This window comes from Ictalurus punctatus, chromosome 28, assembly GCF_001660625.3.
Source record: "Ictalurus punctatus breed USDA103 chromosome 28, Coco_2.0, whole genome shotgun sequence".
NCBI lineage: Eukaryota > Metazoa > Chordata > Actinopteri > Siluriformes > Ictaluridae > Ictalurus > Ictalurus punctatus.
In genome coordinates this window covers 9,220,503-9,246,444 of record NC_030443.2, presented here as the reverse complement: position 1 = coordinate 9,246,444, position 25,942 = coordinate 9,220,503, and the positions used below count along the sequence as shown (strand labels likewise).

At 37.4% G+C, this 25,942-nt stretch overlaps 1 protein-coding gene and 1 long non-coding RNA gene across 3 annotated transcripts in view; one reads left to right on the top strand and one right to left on the bottom strand.

Moving 5' to 3' along the window:
• Nucleotides 1-309: 309 nt before the first annotated feature.
• LOC128629375 (uncharacterized) lies at nucleotides 310-11,292 on the bottom strand. The gene is made up of 3 exons (XR_008393747.1): nucleotides 10,771-11,292; nucleotides 762-880; nucleotides 310-659 (listed from the first exon to the last, which is right to left on the bottom strand). It is a non-coding gene; the product is annotated as an uncharacterized LOC128629375 (long non-coding RNA).
• A 5,195-nt stretch (nucleotides 11,293-16,487) lies between these two features.
• tescb (tescalcin b) overlaps nucleotides 16,488-25,942 on the top strand; it is a 30,165-nt gene continuing 20,710 nt past the window's right edge. The window contains exons 1-4 of one of the 2 annotated variants that reach the window (XR_008393682.1): nucleotides 16,488-16,712; nucleotides 23,574-23,643; nucleotides 23,963-24,043; nucleotides 25,575-25,714. Coding sequence is in view for 1 of the 2 variants with exons in the window: in NM_001200678.2 (NP_001187607.1) it covers nucleotides 25,639-25,714 (76 nt within the window). In the remaining variant the exon portion in view is untranslated. 2 annotated transcript variants of the gene reach the window in all.

Sequence of the window (25,942 nt, the reverse complement as noted above, 5' to 3'; positions counted from 1 at the left end):
TTTAAAACACTGATGCTTATCTACTGTACAAAGCCAAAAATGGAGCAGCCCCCAACTACTCAAAGGTACATACTCTGAACCATGTGCTCTTTATGCCTCTAGCATGTCTCTTCATGCCTCTAGCATTAACCACCATGCCTCAAGGTACAATATGTTATATAGTAATGACTGACTGAGTTACCATTTGATAGCTAGCTGACATTGACTAACCCATCATGTTAATAAGAATAATGTAAGTACAAGCAACTAATATACCAATTGAAAACATACTGGTAAACAGCAGTCAACATTTACACTCAACACAATGTTTTGTGGGGAAATAATGGCTGCTCTGCATGATTTTCATCTAGCTCTGTCACCTGCAGGTGGTATTTGAAGAAGGGAGTTAACTTCAAAACTAACCAGGCATGGGGCAGGTTTGGCCAAACCACCAGTTTTATTTATTTATTTTATTCTACTTGGTTTAACTATGACATCCATCTTTGTGTTATGGTTTGAAGAACCCTGATCTATCATGTTGGTACAGGTGTACAGATGATGGGGTTACCTTGCAAGAGGTACCTCGGCTAGATCAGTGATGAAGTCCAAGGCGATGTGTGATCAGGGCTTAGCGGCTGGGAACAGGCAAGGGTTGTAGTAGAAGTACTGCTTCCATAGGCCTAGAGTGCGATGGGAGCCAGGGTGACAAGCAAACTAAGAACAGTGAGCCTACTGGAGGACCTAGGAACACATGGATTCAGGGACAAACAAGCAACCATTACCTGGCTCGGGTTGGGTTCATTGAGCTCTCCGGACCACAGACTCAATCTTCCATGTGACTTCCCTCACCACACAGACAGGAGAGAGGATCAGGGTCCAAGGTACCTTTTTCTAGGGTGAACTGGCGGGAGAGGGCATCAGGCTTAGCGTTCTTAGAACCAGGATGGTAGATAATCATGAAATTAAACCACCCGAAGAACAGGGCCCAGCGCTATATATTACTATATATACAGGGCTATATATTTTACTCATTGTAATATCTTAACATAGACAAGACAACTCAGAATGCTGCTGCTCAGAAGTTTATTATTTTTCTCAACTGAACAATGCTTTGCTCACATGACCACTATGGATGCCAGATATTGCTTTATCCCAAGAAATTGTTGCAGATCCTGCTTACCCGCTTATCTGTTTCACTGCTTTTATCTTTTCTTCATCTGGCTTCAGTCCCTGAGCACTGAGGGTATGGCCTATGTATTTGATTTCCTTCATTCTAATTTTGCATTTGTTTCTGTTCAATTTCAAATTGTTATATCTTGCTCTTTTCAACAGCTGTATCAGTATATGATGAGGCTCTTTAATTGAGTCTCCCCACACCAACAGGTCATCAATGATGTTAACAACACCTTTCAGGCCCTCTATCATTTGTGCTATGGACCTCTGAAACACCTCTGATGCTGATGAAATCCCAAAGGGTAAATGAACAAAGCAATATCGTCCAATCACTGTGTTCATTCTGCATGGTTTTGAGCTCTCTTGATCCAGCTTAATTTGCCAGAAACCTTGGTTGGCATCTAGAACTGAAAAGTACTTTGTGTGCAGCATCCTTGAAACTATCTCTTCCACTGTTAGCATTGGATCACTTGATTTAGATCTCTGGGTTTTATGCATATACAAATTGTGGACCCACTCAGTTGGCTCAGTTTGCTTTGCAATAATGCTCCATTCTTTGCAGTTCCTTAATGACTCTGAAAGCTACAGGGATCCTCCATGGAGCATGCACAACCGATCTGACTTAGATGTCAGTCTGTATGTTGTGTTCTTCAGGTAAGCAACCTAATCCAGCAAACAGGTCATCAAAATCATTGAGAATGTCTGTATTTTGCTCTACTTTATAAAGCCTTTTTACCATGCCTAACCTTTGACAGGCAATACATCCAAGTATTGCTGGTGCATCTTGCTGTATGATTTCAAATACGATCCTGTACTTCTGTCCTTTGAGTGCTTTCTTGCCTAATGGCTCCATCTTGTGGCCTGAGTAAGCAACTAGCTTTCATCTGGATTTTTGCAGCCTTCCTGTAATGTTTAGTGTTTTCTATGTTCTTTCTGACAGTGCATTACATTCAGCTCCAGTGTCAAGCTTAAAGTTTACATTTTTCTGATTTATTTTGTGTTACAATCAATTTTTCTTTATTATTACTCTGAAAGGTGATAACCATTATACTGTTGTACTGCTCTACCTGTATTGTATCTTGTCGTTCAGTGCTTTCATTTGACTTGATGTAATCTCAAAATAGCAATGGCTTTCTCGAGTGAGAGGTCCACTTCCCTTAACAGCCTCTTAGTTTATCATCTTTTTATGCCACATACAAGCCTGTCATGAATTTGTGAGTGTGTGAAGAACACATGTCTAATGTATGGTAAGTTTTTTCGAGTTCACAGTAGTAGTTATATCATACACTTTGTCAAACTGTCAAAGTGTTGTGTGTGATAATTTATGACCCTCTGTGCTTCCCTGACTGACAGGTCTGTAGGGGTGGTGAGGGGGGGGTAACCCTATGGAGTTTATCAGATGATCAATCTGGCTCCTTTGTGTCTGGGGGTGTTGTGGAGAGGTGTGTGTTGGGGGGAAATAGTCCCCCTCCCAACAAAAGGTGTTTATGTTAATGAGTTTGGTTTTTGGTGGGGTGAAATACGTCTGAAAAGAAATAATGTTTTTAATATGGGGATGTGTTTGTGTTACTTTGTGGCGTTATTTCGTTTGTGTAAACACATTGTTAGAAAAACATGATGTTTGAATGTTTACATATATGAGTAGAATATTTGTTTTGTGAAATAAATGAAAACAATTGTTGATTATGTTTTTTAGGGATCCCGATTTACCTTTGAATAAAAAGTTTAGGAGTTAAGAGTCTTTAAAAAAAAAGAATGTTTAAAATAATCGTTTGTATTACATACATCCTAAACACAAACCTTTAGGATGTAAAAATGATCAAAAGAGCTGTTTAAAAAGGATCCGTATTACTAGGTTTCCAAAAAAAACACATAAAAACTTTAGGAGGTAAAAATGGTTAAAAGAGCTGTTTAAAAAGAATAGCGCATATTACATGACTTCTAAACAAAAGATCCTTACGAGGTAAAAATGTTAAAGTGCTGGTTAAAAGATGTTTAAATTAGGAGATAAGTTTTTTCCAGAGATGTCTTCCAGTCGCTGTGTTAAGCAGTAATGAAGTTCAACTTTTTTCCAGAGATGTCTTCCAGTCGCTGTGTTAAGCAGTAATGAAGTTAAACTGAGACACCTCACTCTCGCTAAACCCCGCCCACACACACGTGTTTTCAGACACTCCTCTCTCTCTCTCTCTCTCTCTCTCTCTCTCTCTCTCTCTCTCTCTCTCTCTCTCTCTCTCTCTCTCTCTATAAACACTCCCATACACGTGTTTTCATCGTAGCCAGTACGTTCTGTCAAAATGTCAATCACGGCGGTAGAACTAGAGGGCTAATTTATGGTTTGTGTTTTTCCTGACCGACAGTTCTGTAGGTACACCTAATTTATGGCCAGGGGTGGTGGTGGTGGTAACCCTATCCACTGTATCAGTGGGTCATTTTGGCACCTGTATGTCTGGGTTGTGTCCTTCCATTACTGGGGGTGTGTGTTTTGTGTATTGTGGGGGATCTCCCCCAACAAATGTGTTTATGTTAATGACACTGATGTGAAACGTGTTTCTCCCTGAATTAATCACACACAAATGTACACCTTTTTGTGCTATAAGAGAATGTTTGTTTCTGAACTTACTTTTGTGGTATTGTTTTATTTTGAAGCTTAAGGATGGTTTAGGTGAAATATGTCTGAAAGAATATCAATGTTTAATAGGGGCATGTGTTTTTGTTACTATATGGGTTATTTTGTTTGTGTAAACACATTGTTAGAAAAGTATGATGGTTGAATGTGTATATATATATGAGCAGAATGTTCATGCTTGTGAAATATGTGAAAACAACTGGTGATTGTGTTTGGGAGAACGGCGTGACTTTGACTAAACATTTACTGAAATAAAAACCCCTGAAACAGATAAACCATCGATGTGGCCAAAAAAATGTAAAAAATGTTTTTACATATATTCTAAGCATAAACCTTTAGGAGGTAAAATGTTTAAAAGTGCTGTTTAAAAGAATCGTGCGTTTTGTTTCAACTATAAACAAGATTTTGGAAAATGGTTCGCCAACGAGGATACTTACACAGAACTGCCGTTAAATACATATGATTTTGTCTATGCTTTGACATCCCCCATGTCCCCACTGACTGACAGTCAAGTCGTGTACATTTAGGCCCTCTGTAACACTGTTTGATCTGAATGTGTGATCTTTCCTGGCAGTTGTCTGTCTGTGTGTGAGAGAGACATGTGATTTCTGGGGGTTTTGCTGACCAGAATGCTTACAAATGTGTATATGTTAACTAATTAAGGAGAGAGTCGTGCGTCTCAGTGCTTAAATAATGGTTAAAAAGTTGTAGTTAAAACACAGAAGAATCTCTGCAACTTTCTGTTACACTGTCTGCTCCGAGAAATTCTAATACCCCTAGAGGAATGCTGTGTATTCACTAACAAGAGGATCTGTTGAAATGAGAGAGGACCTGACTTCTGCTCCAAGAAAAAAAAAACCCAAGATGTTAGTTTGGCAATTTATTCATGAAGATATTGTAAAGACGTTGTTGTTTAACCCTGAGCAGGGCGTCAACAACTCCAAAGATCGTGTCTTAAGGCCGAGGGTTTTTTTAGGAGGTAGAAAGACATTTAAAGAAGATGTTTTAAAAGAAATGGGTGTTTCGTCCATAGTGGTAAAAAAAGAAAAAATGGTTGTACGGCAATGTGAAATAAATCGGTGGAGACATACTGAGTACATTTCTGTTCCACAGTCTATAAGGATCCCCACCATTAATGTATTGTGAAAAATGTACACACCCCCCGTGACTACATTGGTTAATTACATTGGTTTAAACATTTTTATTTTGTGATGGCAGAAAGACAAATCTGTTGTACATTTGGTATCTGGTGATTTTAGAATTACACCCCAACTGTCAAATATGTTTTGACATAGAATGTGAATTGCTTTGTCAGGCAAAGAGCATGATGGTATGGAAAGAATATAATGAGGTGATCTAATGCTGAGGAGTTCTACAGTACTTTGACTTGGGAACATTCCAACATGGCCCTCAGAGAGGCATTATCTAAAGTACGTATATATAATATAGATCAGATCACCAGTATGTCTTTACCCACTCCTGATCTGGAGTCAAACTGATTACTGTTTAATGTATAAGAATATATATTTATCAAATATAAGACATTATAAGGAAGAAACATAATATTATTTAACAAGGTCTTCCAATCAGCCCTCTTAAGTGTAAGAGCATTATCAGTATTGTACAGCAGTTGGGACAGTAGTTAGCGGCAGTTGGGACAGTAGTTAGCTTTCAGATGTCAGATGAAAGACAACTTTTTGAGTCACAGTGCCAAACCACTGGCAGAATATTTTGATCCTTCTTTTTCAGCATAAAGGACTGGCATTTATTTAATAGACAGTTGGCACAGCCGTATACTTGGTCAGAGGATTTAGGAATTTTTTTAAGAAAGGTTCGTTGTTTTTGTTCTTTTATCATAGCTTCAGTTTGCATACTTACTTTGGTTAGTGTCTTAAACTGTTTTATTAGGTGGTGACAGATTTGGTTAACAGGGAATGATGATAGGTGAAGATTAAGTTCATATGCATGTACAAAATAAAACTGTCTATATCTATATTTGTCTGCAATGTATCTGTTTAAGCACTACTTTAATAGCGATTAATAGCCCATTAACTAATTCACAGACCCCCTTTCTACCTTTTCAACTTCGTTATACGTGTTTCTTTTCAAGCATTGTGTGCAGAAATTGCAAATCATTAATCTGAAGGTTAAGGGATCCTTAGACTTTTGCTTCTTCAGCATCAACAAAGTCTAAACAAAGACTAAACTCAGAAACAATACAACTGTCTGGTTGTGATCAGAATAAAAAGCAAAGTGAAAGGTGACTTCACTCCCAAAGCACTAAATGAGATTTTCTCTATGTTCTATATGACCTTTCTACAGTATATGACATTAAGTCCTAGTTTCCAGCCATCATTACAGCACGGGAGAGGAAATCTTTGTTCATCAGATATGTGATATACATCTAGACAATCTGATAACAAACTACACAAAACATTCATGTTGAGAAAATTCAGCTTGCTCTTTGTTCCAAAATAACATTGGACCAGATCCATAGTTTACATCATCTGCCCACACGTATTTAATCTGTATTACGAGTACTGAACAAGTTAGAGGAAGAGAACGTGTAGCTTTACTGTTCATTGGAACTTTTTTGTTTATTTGGATCTGTCTTGATTCATTTTCATATTCAGATTTTTTAAAAAATTCATTTCATTATGATTTTTTATGAAGTACCTTCAACCTAGGAGAGTCTGGCATCTAACATAACATATGAATGTAGGAACATGGACTTTCACCATGCGCTCCACCGGCACCCTAGTTGAAAAGCACGTCAAACATGTCAAATCTTCAAAGATCAGGCAGTTCCGGAGTAAGGAAAATAAAAACACATTACCTATTTAGATTATATCTATGATTAAATTCACATTCAATTAAGAAATGAAGCTCATGTTAAGGCTATTTCTTCCACAGATGACTTCAGAAGAAATTGATGACCGATTCCCTAGGCATTGTGCCTCCATTTAAAATAAACACTCATATGCAGATACAGAAGGTATGATATTGTGCACAGAGGCAAGACAGACAGGAATATTTGAAATGAAATTTATAATATTTGCAATGATGGATACGAACCATATGAAAACCAAGTAGATGAAACAGTGTGGAACAGTGGCTGGTGACTCAATATTCTTGTAATTTACTGCATTTGTAATGATGATGATTTTTCAAATGAACTTGAACACTCTTTTGTTGGATTCGTGTTAAAAATATGTTCTGCCTGTGATTGATGTCACAAAATATATCCATTAAATCTGCATTGCAAAAATAGATCAATAACTAAATTAATTTATTTTAAAAATCTGAGCAAATTTGTGATATGAAAGGTTTCCCATGATTGGAGATAATGTGCCACAAACCCTGGCACCAAGGATTCCATATAATCCGGGGCATACACTCCTTCATCTATGAACAACAAAACACAGAATGTGACCATATAGGGCCATGATCTGTTAAACCAAAAAAGTATCAGAAGTCCAGATAAGACAAATGAGTTCATTGTCATGACTTTTTGCATGGCATGTATTTCCATATTTTCATCATAGGCTGTGGAATTATGTCTCGGAGTACTCTGAACAAGATTTTACATACAACTAGTTTTAAACAAAAACACATGCCCATATTAAACATTGATATTCTTTCAGACATATTTCACCTAAACCATCCTTAAGCTTCAAAATAAAACAATACCACAAAAGTAAGTTCAGAAACAAACATTCTCTTATACCACAAAAAGGTATACATTTGTGTGTGATTAATTCAGGGAGAAACACGTTTCACAACAGTGTCATTAACATAAACACATTTGTTGGGGGAGATCCCCCACAATACACAAAACAAACACCCCCAGGAATGGAAGGACACAACCCAGACATACAGGTGCCAAAATGACCCACTGATACAGTGGATAGGGTTACCCCCACCACCCCCGGCCATAAATTAGGTGTACCAACAGAACTGTCGGTCAGGAAAAACACAAACCATAAATTAGCCCTCTAGTTCTACCGCCGTGATTGACATTTTGACAGAACGTACTGGCTACGATGAAAACACGTGTATAGGTGTGTTTAGAGAGAGAGAGAGAGAGAGAGAGAGAGAGAGAGAGAGAGAGAGGGCGAGAGGGAGAGAGGCGTGTCTGAAAACATGTGTGTGGGCGGGGTTTAGCGAGAGTGAGGTGTCTCAGTTCTCAGTAACTTCATTACTGCTTAACACAGCGACTGGAAGACATCTCTGGAAAAAACTTCTCCTAGTTTAAACATCTTTTAACCAGCACTTTAACATTTTTACCTCGTAAGGATCTTTGTTTAGAAGTCATGTAATATGCGCTATTCTTTTTAAACAGCTCTTTTAACCATTTTTACCTCCTAAAGTTTTTATGTGTTTTTTTGGAAACCTAGTAATACGGATTCTTTTAAAACAGCTCTTTTGATCATTTTTATATCCTAAAGGTTTGTGTTTAGAATGTATGTAATACAAACGATTATTTTAAACAGATTCTTTTAAAAAAAAATTTTAAAAAAAAGACTCTTTAACTCCTAAACTTTTTATTCAAAGGTAAATCGGGATCCCTAAAAAACATAATCAACAATTGTTTTCATTTATTTCACAAAACAAATATTCTACTCATATATGTACACATTCAAACATCATGCTTTTCTAACAATGTGCTTACACAAACGAAATAACGCCACAAAGTAACACAAACACATCCCCATATTAAAAACATTATTTCTTTTCAGACGTATTTCACCCCACCAAAAACCAAACTCATTAACATAAACACCTTTTGTTGGGAGGGGGACTATTTCCCCCCAACACACACCTCTCCACAACACCCCCAGACACAAAGGAGCCAGATTGATCATCTGATAAACTCCATAGGGTTACCCCCCCCCCCCCCCCCCCCCCCACCACCACCCCTACAGACCTGTCAGTCAGGGAAGCACAGAGGGTCATAAATTATCACACACAACACTTTGTTTGACAGTTTGACAGAAAGTGTATGATATAACTACTCACAGTTTAAACTTGTCTTTAAGTACTTGTATCCTGCTCTGTGAAGTGGAGCGTATTACAGACTTTAATCGTCTCCTCTTCTGCCACACACAAAAGTTCAATTTTTGAATCCAATTCTGCCAATTTTCCAAGAGATTTCCTTGCAGGTTTAATGGCGGTGGTGGCTGTTGCAGTGCCATACTATCTATAAACGTTTTGTGCCGTTACATCTGACACCATCTTAACGAGAGGATCCGGTAGACTGCCGCTCAGAAGTGCAGTTTAGTATCTGTGTCGTTTATTAACAATTCTTTCATTTTGAATGAATCTTTAATATGACTCAGGAACAACGAGTTGTCTCGGAGAGTGATACGTTCATTTTGTGTTGACCACGCATGTGCAGCAACATCAGCAACGAGTTCTGTACTGAATACAGAAATGATTAGTTCACTCAGAGGCAGATTTAGTGATTTGGGGGTCCTAGGCAAAAAGTACGAATGTGTTAACATCGATATAAAAATTTTCAGCATATGTTATTTGGCATTAATAGCAATAATCAGGGGTGAACTGGGCCCCAAATGGCCCTGGACTTTCGGACCACCACACACGGCCCACAACAGGCCACATCATAGCACACCGGCTCATTAATGGTTAGACCAATTTTTAACACCACTTACTAGCATAAAAATATAATACAATAAAGATAGCATGTTAGCTAGTCAGGGGGCATCATCTGGGTGCAGTGTAGGAGAGCTACACCTAGGGCTGCACGATTATGGCCAAAATGATAATCCCTGTTATTTTGATCAATATTGAGATCTCGATTATTTATCACGATTATTCATTGATTTTAGTGACAACATATTTTTATTGCACTTTCACATTTAAATAAACAGACCGCTGCATTCACCTCCATGTTGTGCTACATTCCTGTTAATGTACAAATCTTTGCAAATTAGACTGATCTTTAAAGTGCATCATCTCATAGAAGCAAAACATAAATGAAAGAGTACCCAAAATATATGATAAGTAAAAATAAAAATGCCATCAACCAAATGAAAATATGAAATCAAATATAACAATATGCAACCAAATGAAAACAATTCAGACCTATGCAGAAAAGGCAATAACAATGTTTACAGGAGGAGAGACGCAAGCCACTTTCTTTAATAATAATTACAAAAATTTAGGAGCACAGTTGAAGTTTTTTTTTAATTATTATTATTTTTTTTTTTTAGAGATGGTAACATTAACGTGCCACAATATAACGCACAAATAGGCATGAGAAAACTTGAGCTTGTCAATTATGACAGAATTTAGGAACATAGTGTGAGCCATGACAAATTAATTTACCTTCTGATAAACTAAATGTAATAATTTCAGTTAATTTTAAGGACTGTGTGCAAAAAACAACAGTTAACCTGTTCCACTTTGTAAAAAAAAAAATTCAATAAACATCAATGTTCAGTGTTTGAAGTCTGCTCCTCTTAAATATATTTAAAGCTACACTATTAGATATGTCCACTGTCATGGTTCTGGGCTGGAGTCAGTTCTCGAACTGCTCTGTGTATATTGTGTATATATCGGAATAATTTCATATAGGATGTGATAGGGTGAGTTTATTTACCCGTCCGATGCAAAGCGCTGTAGTTTAATGGTGTTCATTAGTGATGAACACCATTAAACTAGGATGATTTTTTTACTAGGATTTTATTAGTTTTCTGTTTGCTTAATTTGTTTATCAGTTGTTCCTTTTAGATCGGTTCCCCAGTACGTCTGCTGATAATATTGTTTTTTGGGGGACTAAAAACATGGAAACTGGAGTTGACTTTTCTGATGATATCTGGCAACCTTAAATTTAAATGACAGGACTATGCAAGTGTTTGAGTTAGTGAAGAGCGTGAAGGAGAGCAGCAGCGTCCTCCTTCTGAACAGTTGCTAATCTTGATTATTAAATCATTCCTCACCAATAATAAAGAAGTTTGAATTAAACTCACCTTGTAGCGTTAGCATTATTATTAATATACTCCGCCGACACCGCTGTGTCTACACGAGCAGGTGCAAGCTCAGGTCATTTTGCGGGATCAATAAAAGATGGCAGTTTGTGAGATCGGGAAGTTGAGAGAAGCAGATGATGATCAGTGTTACTCTTGTCATCACAATGGCTTCTCTGCAGTATTTCCACCCTTGTTCGGTTGACTGAGGTGATGAAAAGCAGTGCGAAAGTAACTGTTGCGCGGTGTCGATGCATTTTGGACTTCCTGTAGTTTTTATTATTGTATTATACAACTCCGCACAGGTCACTAGCACCGATGCAAATAAATATTTATTCACAGTCGCACAAAGTAGTTTTCAGTCGCAAACGCGAGTGAAATGGTCATACTGTAGAGCCTTGAGTTTATCTGCAAAGTTTTTTCCTGTTTGGTCGGATTATGTTTAATGTCCCCGACAACCTCTGCAGTGCCATTTAGCATCGTGCTAGTGTCATGATTTCCCCTCGCGCAAGCGCTGGAGTTCGCAGGAAACTGGCAGCTCGAGCGCTAAAATTCTAACCCCATTTCCGGGTTTTGGCATTACAAAATGACGTCATCATTGCGCGACTCTATGGTGATTGGCTACAAATTTAAGAAGCGCTTGATTTGAACTGTAGTGGAGTTTTCTATGAGCGGAGGACGAACTTTAAACGGAAATATCGCAGTCGATCATGTTCATTTAATCGTGGGCAGTCAAAATCGTAATCGCGATCGATATTTGATTAATTATATTCTGCTGAAATTAAGGAAATGAATAATATGACTCGAAACGAAATGAAAATTTGTTCATTTTGCTGAATGAGATTCAAAGATCCGAGTCAGTAAAATGATCCGAACTTCCCACCACTAGTGTGTATTTTATTACTTTTCACAACCGAACAACACTTTGCTCACGTGAACACCACAGACGCTCCAAAAGCACACCGTACTACCATATACATCACACTCGTGTCATTTAAAAAGCATATTCCCCTCAAGAAAGTGTTTATATGTTCAAATAATTGACTAAAAAGTCACTATATATATATATATATATATATATATATATATATATATATATATATATATATATATATATATATATATATATATATATATATATATATATACACACACACACACAAGTACATTCCTTTTAAAGGAAATACAAACCTTAAGTTTATAAATTTTTATCACATCATTTATTTAAAAATATATATATATATATATTAACAGGAATGAACATTGGGTAATGGGATTGTGTGTCCGTATGTGTCTGTATATGTGTGTGTGTCAGATGTCCATGTTGAAGGGACGTGCTATGTGCTTATAGTTCTTCATAGTAAAGGAGGTGGAAAGAGAAAGAAAGAGAGAGTAATGGTCTGCACTTATATAGTGCTTTTATCCAAAGCGCTTTACACTGTGTCTCATTCACCCATTCACACACACACACTCACACACCAATGGCAGCAGAGCTGCCATGTAAGGCGCTAACTTGCCATCAGGAGCAACTTGGGATTCAGTGTCTTGCCCAAGGACACTTCGGTATATGTGTGTGTGTGTGTGTGTGTGTGTGTGTGTGTGTGTGTGTGTGTGTGTGTGTGTGTGTGTGTGAGTGAGAGAGAGAGAGAGAGAGAGAGAGAGAGAGAGAGAGAGAGAGAGAGAGAGAGAGAGAGCGCAGGAAGGAGGAAGGGAGAGACAGAGAGAGATAGCAAGGTTAGTGTGTCTCAATCCTCCTCCGGCAGCATGCAATGGGTGGGTGTTTTGGGCCCCTGCATAGTATGAGTTCTATCCATCTTCTTCTATAAAAGGTAAGAAAGACAAAAAGTTGAAGATATTATTCAAGTCCTCGGATGTCTGCATTGACTACCACCCATGATCAATTAAATATTTTTGCTTGTCTACAAAAGACTAAATGGTTCAGCTGCAAAAACTACATCCAATCATGTTTTAGCTAGAATTGCATTAAATTTATGAAAACAAACTTGCCTGATCTTTTCTAAGAAGGCTTCTTTATATAAGTAACAGGACTGAGGTTTTAGAATAGAATTAGCAAATTACACAAAATATAGCCACAGGTGTACATGCTAATAGCATGTAAGGACACTGAGCACATTCTACTGATTTACCAAAAATTTGTATTTTTAAAAGAAAACAAATAACATCTAAGAAATAATTTAGGTAACAGGACTATATGTTGAGATTGACCTTCGCAGTCATAGTTAAAATATCATCAAATATACAGAAAATAAAATGAGAGAACTTACTTTTGGTCTTCCCATGGCCTTCAGAAGATCCAGATGATCTTCCTGGTGAACACGTGACTTATGAACTTGTTCCAAATTTTTCAGAAGGGGGAATGTGTTAGGGTAACAGTACTGAGTGAAAACCTGGGGACATGATTTAATGTGTATTTAAACTAAAAAAATGTGTATTTCTTGCAAAAAAAATTCTTTAAAGCATAGATGAGACATGGAGTCACACAACAATGCATTAAAAAAAAGATTTCTGAAGGATTATAATCATTATATTTAATGATAAAGTGTAGTTTTAGAGAGTGGGGACAGGTAACAAATGCTGTTTTTTCAGTGTTCTAGATACTTTTTATTTTTATGTTTGAAAATTACATTTTAAATTTGCAGTTAGATGAATGTTCGGGACACTTTGCTTACTAAATGTATCAGAATGGCCTCAAATGTTCAAAGAAAGTCAGAGAGAAAAGAGTATTCAACTTTTTACATTTGACACTCCATATTGCTGAGATATGCCTTCACTTCCATTTTGGCAGTTTGCCATCAAATTTGTTTGCACGTTATGGACGAACCATCCCATATAACAAAAATAAAAGAAGCAGCCTGGGAATTTGCTGTCAAGTGGCCTCAATTGGATACACCAAATTTGAACTGACAAAACATGTTTCTTGATCATCTTGTTTTGGATGGAAAGTTTATAAAAATCACAGCTCTTTTGAATGAAGTTGTGTGAAAAATTATAATCTGTATTCTCCTCATCATTGCCTTCTGAGCCCTTGTCTCCCTCTCTTCTTTCTCCCACAGCTGTTTTCTTGGCCTCAACCTCTCCCTTTCTGATTCTGCATCTGAATTTTCCAGATTACCAGTAATTAGTTGTATTCAATCAGTCAGACCACATAAGAGCGCAAAACACATCTATGCTTCAATTACTTTTAAACTCTATTATTCAGTTGTACTGGCTGGTCGTCACACACACACCTGTCTCCATAAAGGTCCCTGCAAAGACTTCCTCAGAACATTCCCTGTCTGACTCAGGTTCACTTGTTTGTTAAAAATGCATAATTTGGACTGTCTGACATGAGCATCAAATAAATATTGCTGTGTTCATTAAATTCATGAAGAATAGTTCAACCTTGACATAAATACCTATGTGGTGTATTATGCCACATACTTGACATTCATTCTATTTCTTGTACTGCAACAATAAATAACTTGAATGAAGTAGTTCAACCTGATCATATGAATGATCACAGTCACACAATAACATTCAATAGGGCACCTTTAATTGTATCCTTTCCCTTTCTTGTTCAGAGCCATGTTCACCTGTTTGTTTAGATTGTAAAGTATTTAACAAATAATTTTTAATTGCTGGGCTGGCTATCAAATAGTATATGCTTTATATGCTATAATGCAAAAAAAAACTTTATTTTATCCATTTACACTCAAAGTTGATGACCATTTTTTAAACACATATTTAGCATAAACTTCTCTAAACATTTGTGCACTGAGTCTGACTAGTTAAAGCTTGGAAATGATCAAACCTGCAGCACTGTCTGATTCTAGCATAAGCATTCAAACCCCAAGGTTAACAAAAACATTTTGGTCTTTAGTTAATTCATTTAGCTAGTTCACAGCAAATAGCATGTAAGCATGACAAAGCACCCGCTCCTTGCTTGCTTCACTTTGATGTTTCTGCCTCTTCGCCACATCACCCCCTGCAGACTGCATAAATCCGTTATTTTAGCACACTTTGTGGCGTCAGCTAGCAAAGCCTTTTTCATTTTTTGGCACACATTCTCTGCACCGCCAAAAATTGGAAAATCCAATTCAGTGGTAATTGACATCATGGTGTCAATTAAAATTAGCTTTACCCAAAGAGGAAAGTGAAATCACATTTCTACAACATTGCATTGTAGAGTTATTATTGTAAACATATATGCAAATTTGTCTGATTCGTGGCACTAGAGGGCTTGAGTGCTGTACACCAAAATTGGTGTGAAGGTACCTGAGACTTCAGCTGGTCCCAAGCACTCCTCACAAATAGTGCCCCCAGTAGCCAGTTCTTGCCAAGATACATAGAACCATAAAAAGACCATACAGGAATATACTTATCAAGTCATGCTAGTTGTTTTAAATGCCTGTCGAAAGCTGACATTGGCCATGGTTTTGATGGAATTCAGTGATGATTCAAAATCCAGTTACAGATTAGCAGCATTGATGCAGCACACCAAATTTTAGCTCAGCTGGACTCTTGGTTCCTGAGAAACTGTTATATGAACTTAACTCCAACCCCTATGAATAGCACCCCCCAGTGGCCAATTTAAGTCAGTCTGCATGAGCTACTAGTAGACCCCTCATCAAATCTACCATTCAAGTTTCATGACAATATCATAATGAGAACCTTGTAAAATTCCTGCTAAATCCTGATTGGCCGATGGCAGCCATGTTTTTTTCAGTAATTAGGGATCATGAAAAATCCCCCTTCAGATTAGCATATAGATGCACTCTACCAAATTCCAGCTTGATGGGCCTTACTGTTCTTCAGAAAACAGCTATTTGAACTTAAACTCCACCCCCTATGTATAACCACACCCCAACCTTTGCAGACACCCTCAGAACTTTGTACTGAACTTGTATTTCCAGTTTTGTTCAAATCCATATGCTAAGCATGAATTACAGCTATTTAAGTAAACTAGCTCTAGCCTCCTCAGAATTGATTGACGTGTGGCGTGTGGTGTTTACAAATGTCAACATAATTTTGATAATTATTCAGGTTCCTAGTCTACTGAGTAGTTTGACATCAATATTGTGAATATTTGCCCCAAATCCTAGGACTAGTTTGCAAAAGTAGGTTTTGCATATTAAGCAAATTAGCAAAAATCAAAGTGGGCAGAGCTAAATGGGTCATGAGGCTTTGTTGTTTGAGAGAACCCAAAGAAGGACTCACAGTTCATGATATATAGACCAAAATGTAAACACTTGAGCTCTAGTGCCACGACTGGGTCGATTGGGGCCATCTTGCTTACTTGAGTAGTGTGAAGGAGTACTGCTTGTTGACCTGGTTTCATGTCTCTAAGACTTACAATTTGTTCTGCACCATTTGTTTTAAGAAAGAAAGAAAGAAAGAAAGAAAGAAAGAAAGAAAGAAAGAAAGAAAAAGCCAAAAAAAAAAAAGCTCACTAAGTATTACATAGCTTACCTATAAAAATTGAGAACACTGAAAAGGAAATCTGGTGTGTTTGCTTAAATACAAGTTAAGTTGCCTGTTTTAATGGTTATTGCAACGGTTTAAAACCACCGACAGCCTAATAAATAATCCATTTTGTAACCACGATGTACCAGAGTATCAGTGTACACACAAAAAAAAAAGTAGGTACATAGATTTGCACCGCGCATGCGCAGTGTTTTCATGCACGTATAGAGCAGATAGTGAGCGTTGCCAGGAGTTACAGCGCAACGGATGCGCTTGAAGCACTAGGACCGCGGGGAAATGACGTACTCGCTTGGTTCAAATTTGCATTTGCCTTGTAGGAAACTAAAACCAGCGGATGTTCTCTGTAGATCACTTCTGACAGCAAAACACAGATCCGTGAGGGAGCATTCCTGCTATTATGGGGGCTTTTCATTCCGTACCGGAAGATCATCACTTTCGGGTTTTGTCTGAGAAGACAGGCTGTAAGTAAAACCGTTAAAAAAATATATGGTGAAGGTGGTTTTGCGCGATGAAATTGTTTGATTTCTCTCCTGTTTTTGCTATGTTTCGGAGACACAACACAGCCTACAGTTCTTTTAGGAACTATTTATAAAGCTTAACAATCAGGTGTCAGGTGTGTTTAAAAATTCGCCTGTGTGGCATGACGTATGAAAATGATGAGAAACGCTCCAGGTCCCTACTACCACAAAAAAAATACTTAGCATTACTACATTATGTATTATGAATTTGTCAAACAATACCTTCAGAAAACAATACTTTTCAAATAGAATACAAAAGTAACACTTTTTGAACTGCAATTACACTCTAGTTCATTCCAGCAAATGTAAACAATAACAGGAAATAATTAAAACCATATAACTGGTAACAGTAAACAAGGAACAGTTCAATTCTATTTCTATAGTGCATTTGAACATCAGACATTGTCACAAAGCAGCTTTACATAAATCTGGATGTAGATTTAGACCATTCTCATTTAACTGGAGTCATGCTGCAGTCATTTTGTCAACAACCATTTTTGTTACCTTAGAATGTGCAACTGTGACATTTTCCCCTTTCCTGCAGAAAAGCCTGAAATTACTGGCCATTTGCAGGCAAAGGGTCACATCGCTACCTGATGTTGTGATTCAGGATGTCTCACAGATCCTCTGGGGTCAGAATGGTGAACAGACAAAAAGGTGCTCAGCCATCTTGACAGTCTGCTAAAACTGTCTGAAGCTATAGCACAGTGAACTGACTTTACATTATATGCCAACTGCTCTCTTGTTTCTCATGATATTTTAGACACTATGGGATATGCAGTAAACTGTGGCATTTGTTCTACAATGATTTTAATTTAATAGCTGTTTAAAGCTAACCTGATCCATAAATGAGACCTTGTTCCCTCTGGACCAAGTTGAGCTTTTGTGTGACTGGAAAGGCACAATGCTTAAAGGCTTATACTACACAAGCAATAAGCTCTTGTGTTTCTTTTTCAATTAGTATATTTATTGAGGTTCTACAGAAAATAGCAGATGGTATTTTGTTATAAACAACACAATAATAGAATACCTGTACACACCAAATTGGGTTATTTTTAGCCCAACGGCTGGGTAAATATAGGACAGAACACATTTTGGGTTAAACTAACCCATCAAGTTGGGTTCTTAATTTTAACTCAGCAAATGGGTTGTTTTTCCAACCCAAAGGATGTTTTTTAATTTTTACAAAAATGCTGGGTTAATTGTATTTCATAAATGAGTTAATATTTTCAGGGTTATATTTACCCTTTGAAAATGTCAAATATAGCACATTATACACAAATGTCAACATGGTATTTCCTTTATTTATACACAAGAACGTGTTTAGAAATGTATTGCTAGAGCCGCTAAATGGTATTTATATATACAGTGCATCCGGAAAGTATTCACAGCTCTTCACTTTTTCCACATTTTGTTATGTTACAGCCTTATTCCAAAATGGTTTAAATTAATTATTTTCCTCAAAATTCTACAAACAATACCCCATAATGATAACGTGAAAGAAGTTTGTTTGAAATCTTTGCAAATCTATTAAAAAAAAAAAAAAAAAAAAAAAAAAAGCACATGTACATAAGTATTCACAGCCTTTGCTATGACACTCAAAATTGAGCTCAGGTGCATCCTCTTTCCACTGATCATCCTTGTGATGTTTCTACAACTAGATTGGAGTCCACCTGTGGTAAATTCAGTTGATTGAACATGATTTGGAAAGCCACACACCTGTCTATATATGGTCCCACAGTTAATAATGCATGTCAGATCACAAACCAAGCCATGAAGTCCAAGGAATTGTCTGTAGACCTCAGAGACAGGATTGTATTGAGGCACAGATCTGGGGAAGGGTACATAAACATTTCTGCAACATTGAAGGTCCCAATGAGCACAGTGGCCTCCATCATCCGTAAATGGAAGAAGTCTGGAACCAGCAGGACTCTTTCTAGAGCTGGCTGCCCGGCCAAACTGAGCGATTGGGGGAGAAGGGCCTTAGTCGGGGAGGTGACCAAAAACCCGATGGTCACTCTGACAGAGCTCCAGCGTGTCTCTGTGGAGAGAGGAGAACCTTCCAGAAGAACACCCATCTCTGCAGCACTCCACCAATCAGGCCTGTATGGTAAAATGGCCAGACAGAAGCCACTCCTCAGTAAAAGGCACATGACGGCCCGTCTGGAGTTTGCCAAAAGGCACCTGAAGGACGCTCAGACCAAGACAAAGATTGAACTCTTTGGCCTGAATGGCAAGCATCATGTCTGGAGGAAACCAGGCACCAGTCATCACCTGGCCAATACCATCCCTTCAGTGAAGCATGCTGGTGGCAGCATCATGCTGTGGGGATGTTTTTCAGCGGCAGGAACTGGGAGACTAGTCAGGATCAAGGGAAAGCAATGTACAGCAATGTTGCTGATCAATGCAGCAATGTACAACGACATCCTTGATGAAAACCTGCTCCAGTGCGCTCTGGACCTCAGACTGGGGCGAAGGTTCATCTTCCAACAGGACAATGACCCTAAGCACAAGCCAAGATAACAAAGGAGTGGCTACAGGACAACTCTGTGAATGTCCTTGAGTGACCCAGCCAGAGCCCAGACTTGAACCCAATTGAACATCTCTGGAGAGATCTGAAAATGGCAGTGCACCGATGCTCCCCATCCAACCTGATGGAGCTTGAGAGGTCCTTCAAAGATGAATGGGAGAAACTGCCCAAAAATAGGTGTGCCAAGTTTGTAGCATCATACTCAAAAAGACTTGAGGCTGTAATTGGTGCCAAAGGTGCTTCAGGCTGTGAATACTTATGTACATGTGCTTTTTTTCTTGTTTTTTATTTTTAATAAATTTGCAAAGATTTCAAACAAACTTCTTTCATGTTGTCATTATGGGGTATTGTTTGTAGAATTTTGAGGAAAATAATGAATTTAATCCATTTTGGAATAAGGCTGTAACATAACAAAATGTGGAAAAAGTGAAGAGCTGTGAATACTTTCCGGATGCACTGTATATATAAACACCATTTAGCGTCTCTACTTTCCGGATGCACTGTAGAATTTGAAGTAACTGACTTAATCAAAGGAGACGTTTGAAATATACAAAAAAAAAACGAGTAACCAACTTACAATACAGTGGGCATTACAAATAACCCAAAGCCAACGAAGATAGCAGTGCATTAGTGTCATGTAAACTGGACTGTTATCACACGTTTTTGCTTTTTCTAGTGTACAGTAATGGTTTTATGGATAAATATATTGATCCGAATCTTCACTCATTCATGTATTAATTTTTAACACACCTACCTGTCTAGTTAAGGACAACACTTTTTGTGTTGCTTTTAATACAGTAAGTGTGTTAATACATTTACCACATGCTGTATGTTAAACATTTCGACACAAAGATGTGTTCAAAATAACACACAAATAACACAGTGATGTGTTGCTTATACTTTTTTCCTACAATTATCCTAAAATGCAATATGTTTGTATGCTAAATTTCTACTAAAATGCTCACAAAATAAGCAAACAATTGCATGAAATTCAGGTGACATTTATTAAAATCATTTAAACATTTGACAGATGTAAGATTTGGAGTTTATGCATCTTCTTACAAATCTCTTGGCCATCTAGGAAGAAAGAGTCATATTCCTTTACATTTGAAAAACTATAAAAGAGCAAAAAGAGTGTTGGTTAGTTGTTCGCTACAAAATATGGACAAATGCTTTTGGGCTTCAATTGAGAAATTGCATTACAGAATACCAAATTGTGTAATTTTGGAAATGTAACCTCCACTCTCCTAATTATCAAAATGGTGCTGTAGACTCACCAGGAAAATCTAGCTGAGTTTTCTGCCTTTATCACCACACTGCCAATTTTTCTGCATAACCTACATTACAGGGATAGTGGAAAGTGTTACAACTTAAAACCCATACTGTCTTTTTGTCATGTTAATCTTGTGAAGAACTTTTGGCCTCAACATTACAGAGCTAGCTAAGTTCTGTTAGCCACTGACTGTCTGCACCTGTTAACCAGCATTAACATTCACTGAATACATGAAGAAACATGGCCCTAACCCATCCTATTAATGTTAATTAATAATTGCCAAAACAGTTGCTAAATGTAGTTAACATTAACCCACTCTCTGTATTACATCATGGTGAATAGCTGTAATGCTACATTATTGTTAACTTTCAAAAAAGTAATGGTAATATCTAACATTACCGTGAGCTGTATGTTAATGTAATGTTATCAACTCAGGTGAGCATCTAGGTTAGCATCACTCATCCCTGCTGGTGACCGCATCCAGCTAGCTAACCCTAACTCAGAGCCTGGGATAAGATGCAGACCCAGAGAATTGCAGAATAACCTCAGTCCATATTTCACAGCCAACATAAGCACATGACACTAGTAGTGTAGCGCCAACACTGAGGAAGCAGTACATTATATTCATTTTTGAAGCCGTCGCAATAGGTAAAGTTAATTATCACTCACGGAGTTACTGTTTTCCAATGAATACATTTTCGAGAGCTCCCTGCCTAAATATCACAAACTCGGCCAGGCATTTTTCAGCAGCATTAACGCTAAATAGTGATGAACGCTAACTTACCTGTGGTCATTTAATTTCCTCACATCAAAAACCTCTATCTCCACCTGAGGCAAATTTAAACAGTCCACGCTGAGTTAATTTGACCGAAGGGGCTGGGCTGATGGTTCGGGCTGGGGGAGGGGTGCATTGATTCAACTGTCAGTGAAAATGACCCAGCCATTAACCCAATGGTTGGGTTACACAAAACTATCCAAAAACTACCCAAGACTGAGAAAATAATCCAGTTAAATTACCCAAAAGGCTCAACCCAGTGTAGGGGTCCACTCACTGGTCCAACAAAGGTATCCAATGACGTGGTAGAAGGATTCCCATGTGTTCCTGTGTTTTTGAAGTTATGTGAATACATTTAAATTTGTCATTCCAATTCTGCTTGACTCTCTCTTAAATTAAATCTGACTCCAATTGTAAAAACCTCAATGTTGTATTTATTTCTTAGTCATTTGTATTTTGATACTTTTGATCTTCTATACTTGATTAATTCTAATTTATTAATTCTAGTAGTAAGTAATTAATGAGATTAATTCTAATTTACTTTAAACTGTGCTCGTACATTCGGATTCCGTGTCGAGTCTCGCGCCGGTCGTGTACGCGAATCTCATGGTCACAAACTTGCCAGTCTTGGTCATTAGCGAGAGATAATTGACTAATACTATTTAGACGACTGCCCCATGCTTACCCTTTCCTAAATAGTACTTTATTTAGTCCCCTTTGATAGTAACACTTAGTTATAGTATTAGAATATCTAAGTAAAATTAGATTTATATAATCATGCCATAGTTTCCTATGAACACGTTAACTAGAGAAAGATTACAATAACCAGAGGTTTAGATTTCCCCCTATTTAGACTTGGTCGATCAACTTTATGTTGTTCTAAACGTGTATTTCATATCGAGCCTGTACATACTAAGTACACTTAACTAGAGCCAAGTCATTAGCCTGGTCTCTTAGTTCCCTTAGTTAGTAACACTTAATTACAGTAACATTATTTCTAGCCAGAGGTGATGACCACTAAAATCTACAAAGATAGACCAATAATATCGGAGTAAAATTAGCTTTATGTAATCATGCCATAGTTTCCTACATACACATTAGCTAGAAGAATATTACAGTAATCAGAGGTTTAGACTTCATCCTATTTAGGCTTGGTCGATCAACTTTATGTTGTCCTAAACAGACATTTCCTATCGAACCTGTACACTTAACTTAATGCCAGACTGTTAGCCTGTACTAACCTGGTCGCAGATTTGCTGTAACAAGGACTTAACGTAACATACTAGAGACAATAATTTCAGAATAAGTCAGAATATAATCAAGTCTAATAATTTATTTAACCAGGTATGAAAACATCCAAATCCAATACTACTATTGATTATAATAAGAAAGAATTACATTCAACATTGCATTACAATCTAATTTAAAACATAATAATACAACATAAGAGAGACAACACTTACATACCTGTTAGAGAAAAACTACACACAGTGATCATGTGGGAGATCTGTCTACAGACTCCCCGAATCTTTGGCAAGCTCTCCCCTAAATACCCAGATGTTCTGTGGTCCACCAAATGGTGTTGTTTGTGATTATAATTTGATGGTTGTGGAAGGATGTACCTTATTTACATACAGGAGGTAATTTGAGTGAGAGACCTTGGGAGGGTTTGCCTTTAATGGCATGTAACATTTTAACTGTTGCTGAAGGAATGAGACCATATTTTCCAGTCGCACTGAGACCTTTTGTATAATACAGTAAACATGTATAGTTGACATCTGATTCTCATTAAAACATGTTATGTAATGTATATAGACTTTGGGTGTGTTTGGGGTGATCTCGACACACAGAGAGAGAAGGGTGTGAGGAGAGGAAGGAGGGAACAGTGTAGTGATGATTTCCTAGTCTCTACTCAGTATGATGTGTTAATTCAAATGGAGATGCTAATTCTGCGAGAGAGAGACAGGTTGAGTGTTTGTTCTCATAGCAGTTCTTTGTTCTCAGAGAGTAGTTCTCTCTAGGTTCAGACATCTTGTCACCAGCCTTACACCAGCATTTGGGCAGAAAAAAATAACCTAGCATGTTTTAGAGTATATATTCATTAATAGTCAATTTGGGATATAGCTTGAATAATATATAAATTTTAAGGTTTTGTTTTGTAAAACTGCCCCTCTGCGTATAACCCAAATGATAAATACTGCTGTTGTGCTTTCATTTTTCCTTCAGTTTCATTGGAGCAGATCAAGATACTTCATAATCGCTTCAAGCAGTTAAGCCACAATGACGATGCGCTACGGTAGGTTATACACAACCCTGTCCTAATTTTGCTCAATGACAAATCATTTTCAATTTTGTTTTATATATAATGAACATTTTTCATGGCCAAGTTCTAAGTATGGTGCAGAATTCCATTCTCCTGGATACAATACTAGTTTTACTCTTCTTGTGTTCTTTGTAGCTTGGTACATATTGAAATCATTCAACTACATAGATGATATACTGTATGTTGTGCGTATGTGTATATATAGTAAAGACACAATTCATTATGACAGTATATAATTTATTATGCCACAGCTAAATGATCCCTTTTCATATCTATATGGTTCTGTTTAAAGGAAAGATGATCTCAACACACTTCCAGACCTAGCAAGCAACCCAATTCGATCCCAGATTGTAGCTGCTTTCTTTGACAGAAGGTCAGTGATGAGTAAAATTGTGGGTTAGTTATTCACTTATTAATGGTGTCCATGACTTTGTTAAGTTTTAGTCTTGTTTTAAGATCAGTTAAATTTACTCAGTCTAACACTTCTTTTGGACCATTCACTGCATTGAAGTCTGATTTTTGAGGCTTACATAACTTTTTTAAACATTGGGGTGAATAGTGAACTTGGGGGTAGTGTGAACTTTTTTTTTTTTTTTTTTAAAGTTAGAACATTCTGGCAACATAATAAACTATACGATCAGAGGAGAAATTCCAACCTCTGTGGTGTGCCAGACTATGAATGGGAGGGGGGAAAAGCAAATCTTCTGCACCACCAACGTCCAACCAATCAGCATATGGTGCCGTCTCTGCTTTTGTGTCAGACATGTCAGATCAGGATGCACTGCCTCTTGTACTAGCATTTCTTTCTGGCCAGGGTAATGTGCATGTATTTTGAGCTGTGGTTTTGGAAAGGGCACTGAAGGGTTTATACTCAATTGTTTCAGTTTCAAAACTGCTAACCTCTGCAAAAATTACTAGGGATGCACAGAAATGAAAATTCTTGGCCGAAGCCAAAACCGAATATAATGAAAAACTTGGCCGAATAACGAACATGTTTTTTCCATTTATTTTACCATTATTTTCACCATTGCATAAATTAAATAATCAAAATGTGCTTTTTAATATTTTCTCTTGCTTTTCAAAGAAAAAAATCAATTACAAAAACTACAATTTCAAAATATTTAACACTGAACATTTTTTTTTTCATTCCAGCAGGCATAGGCTACCAACAAGGCACAAAATAACTTTAAATAAATAAATGAGTAAAATAAAAATATTTTTATGTGGTCATCTTTGATCCCCCTTAAATAGCCTATGTTAGGCCTATAACTGACTGCTGAAAGAATGTAACACTCTGTAGCCTACAACAAAAAAGCGCATTAAAAAGATATATACTGCTCGTGTCCTTGTACACCTTGCGGAGAATTATAGTTGATATAGTATAGTTAGATATGTTGTTAAGGTTATGTTCTCTTTAAATAAATACGTCTTTACCTGCTTCCATACTCTCTTCCGTACCCTTACGTCTCACGACGTGACAGAATACTCCGGAACGGAAACAAAACAAACGCACGTGTCCACAGTAAACGATGTCATGGTTATCAACATCCGAAGAGCATGCGCTCGTGTACGTTGCTCGTGCATGTACGCGTCCCCTCATCGCTCCGAGCGCGCTGCCGGAAGTGGAGGTCGTGAAATTCGTGCATCTCACTTTGATTGCTAGGCTATTTGGCGCGTCATCAAACACGTCATTGTTTGGTCAAATTTATTCGGCCTTTTCACCGAACACCGAAAGTGCTTTTTTTGCTATTTTCGGCCAAATAATTTCGGTTGCCGAACATTCGGTGCATCCCTAAAAATCACTGATTATAACAGCAGAAGTCACTGTACAATCATGTCACATGCATTTTTTTTTTTTTTTTAGCCTTGTAAGCCATTCATACTCATAAGCTTTGACTCAACAGAAACTTCCAGAAAGGAGGTGAAGGCTCAGTTCAAGAAATTGGCTTTGAGGAGTTCCTCATTGTCATGTCTTACTTCAGAGCTCCTTCAGTGCACATGACAGAGGAGCAGAGAGAAGAGATAAGGAGGACAAAACTGCGTTGTAAGAATACAATAAATTAATCTTTGAAATCAGATAAAAATGATGGCAACAATGCAGAATAAGGATTTCCCTCTCCCCATCTGATTGATAACTGATGTCAGATTGGGCTTTTCAGTAGTACCATACTTTGATGTAGAAAGGTCTAGGAAACAAATATTGTGTGAGATATGTTTTTGTATATAGAAAATATAATTGAATCAAGCTTAAATACAAGTGTGTTATTTAAAA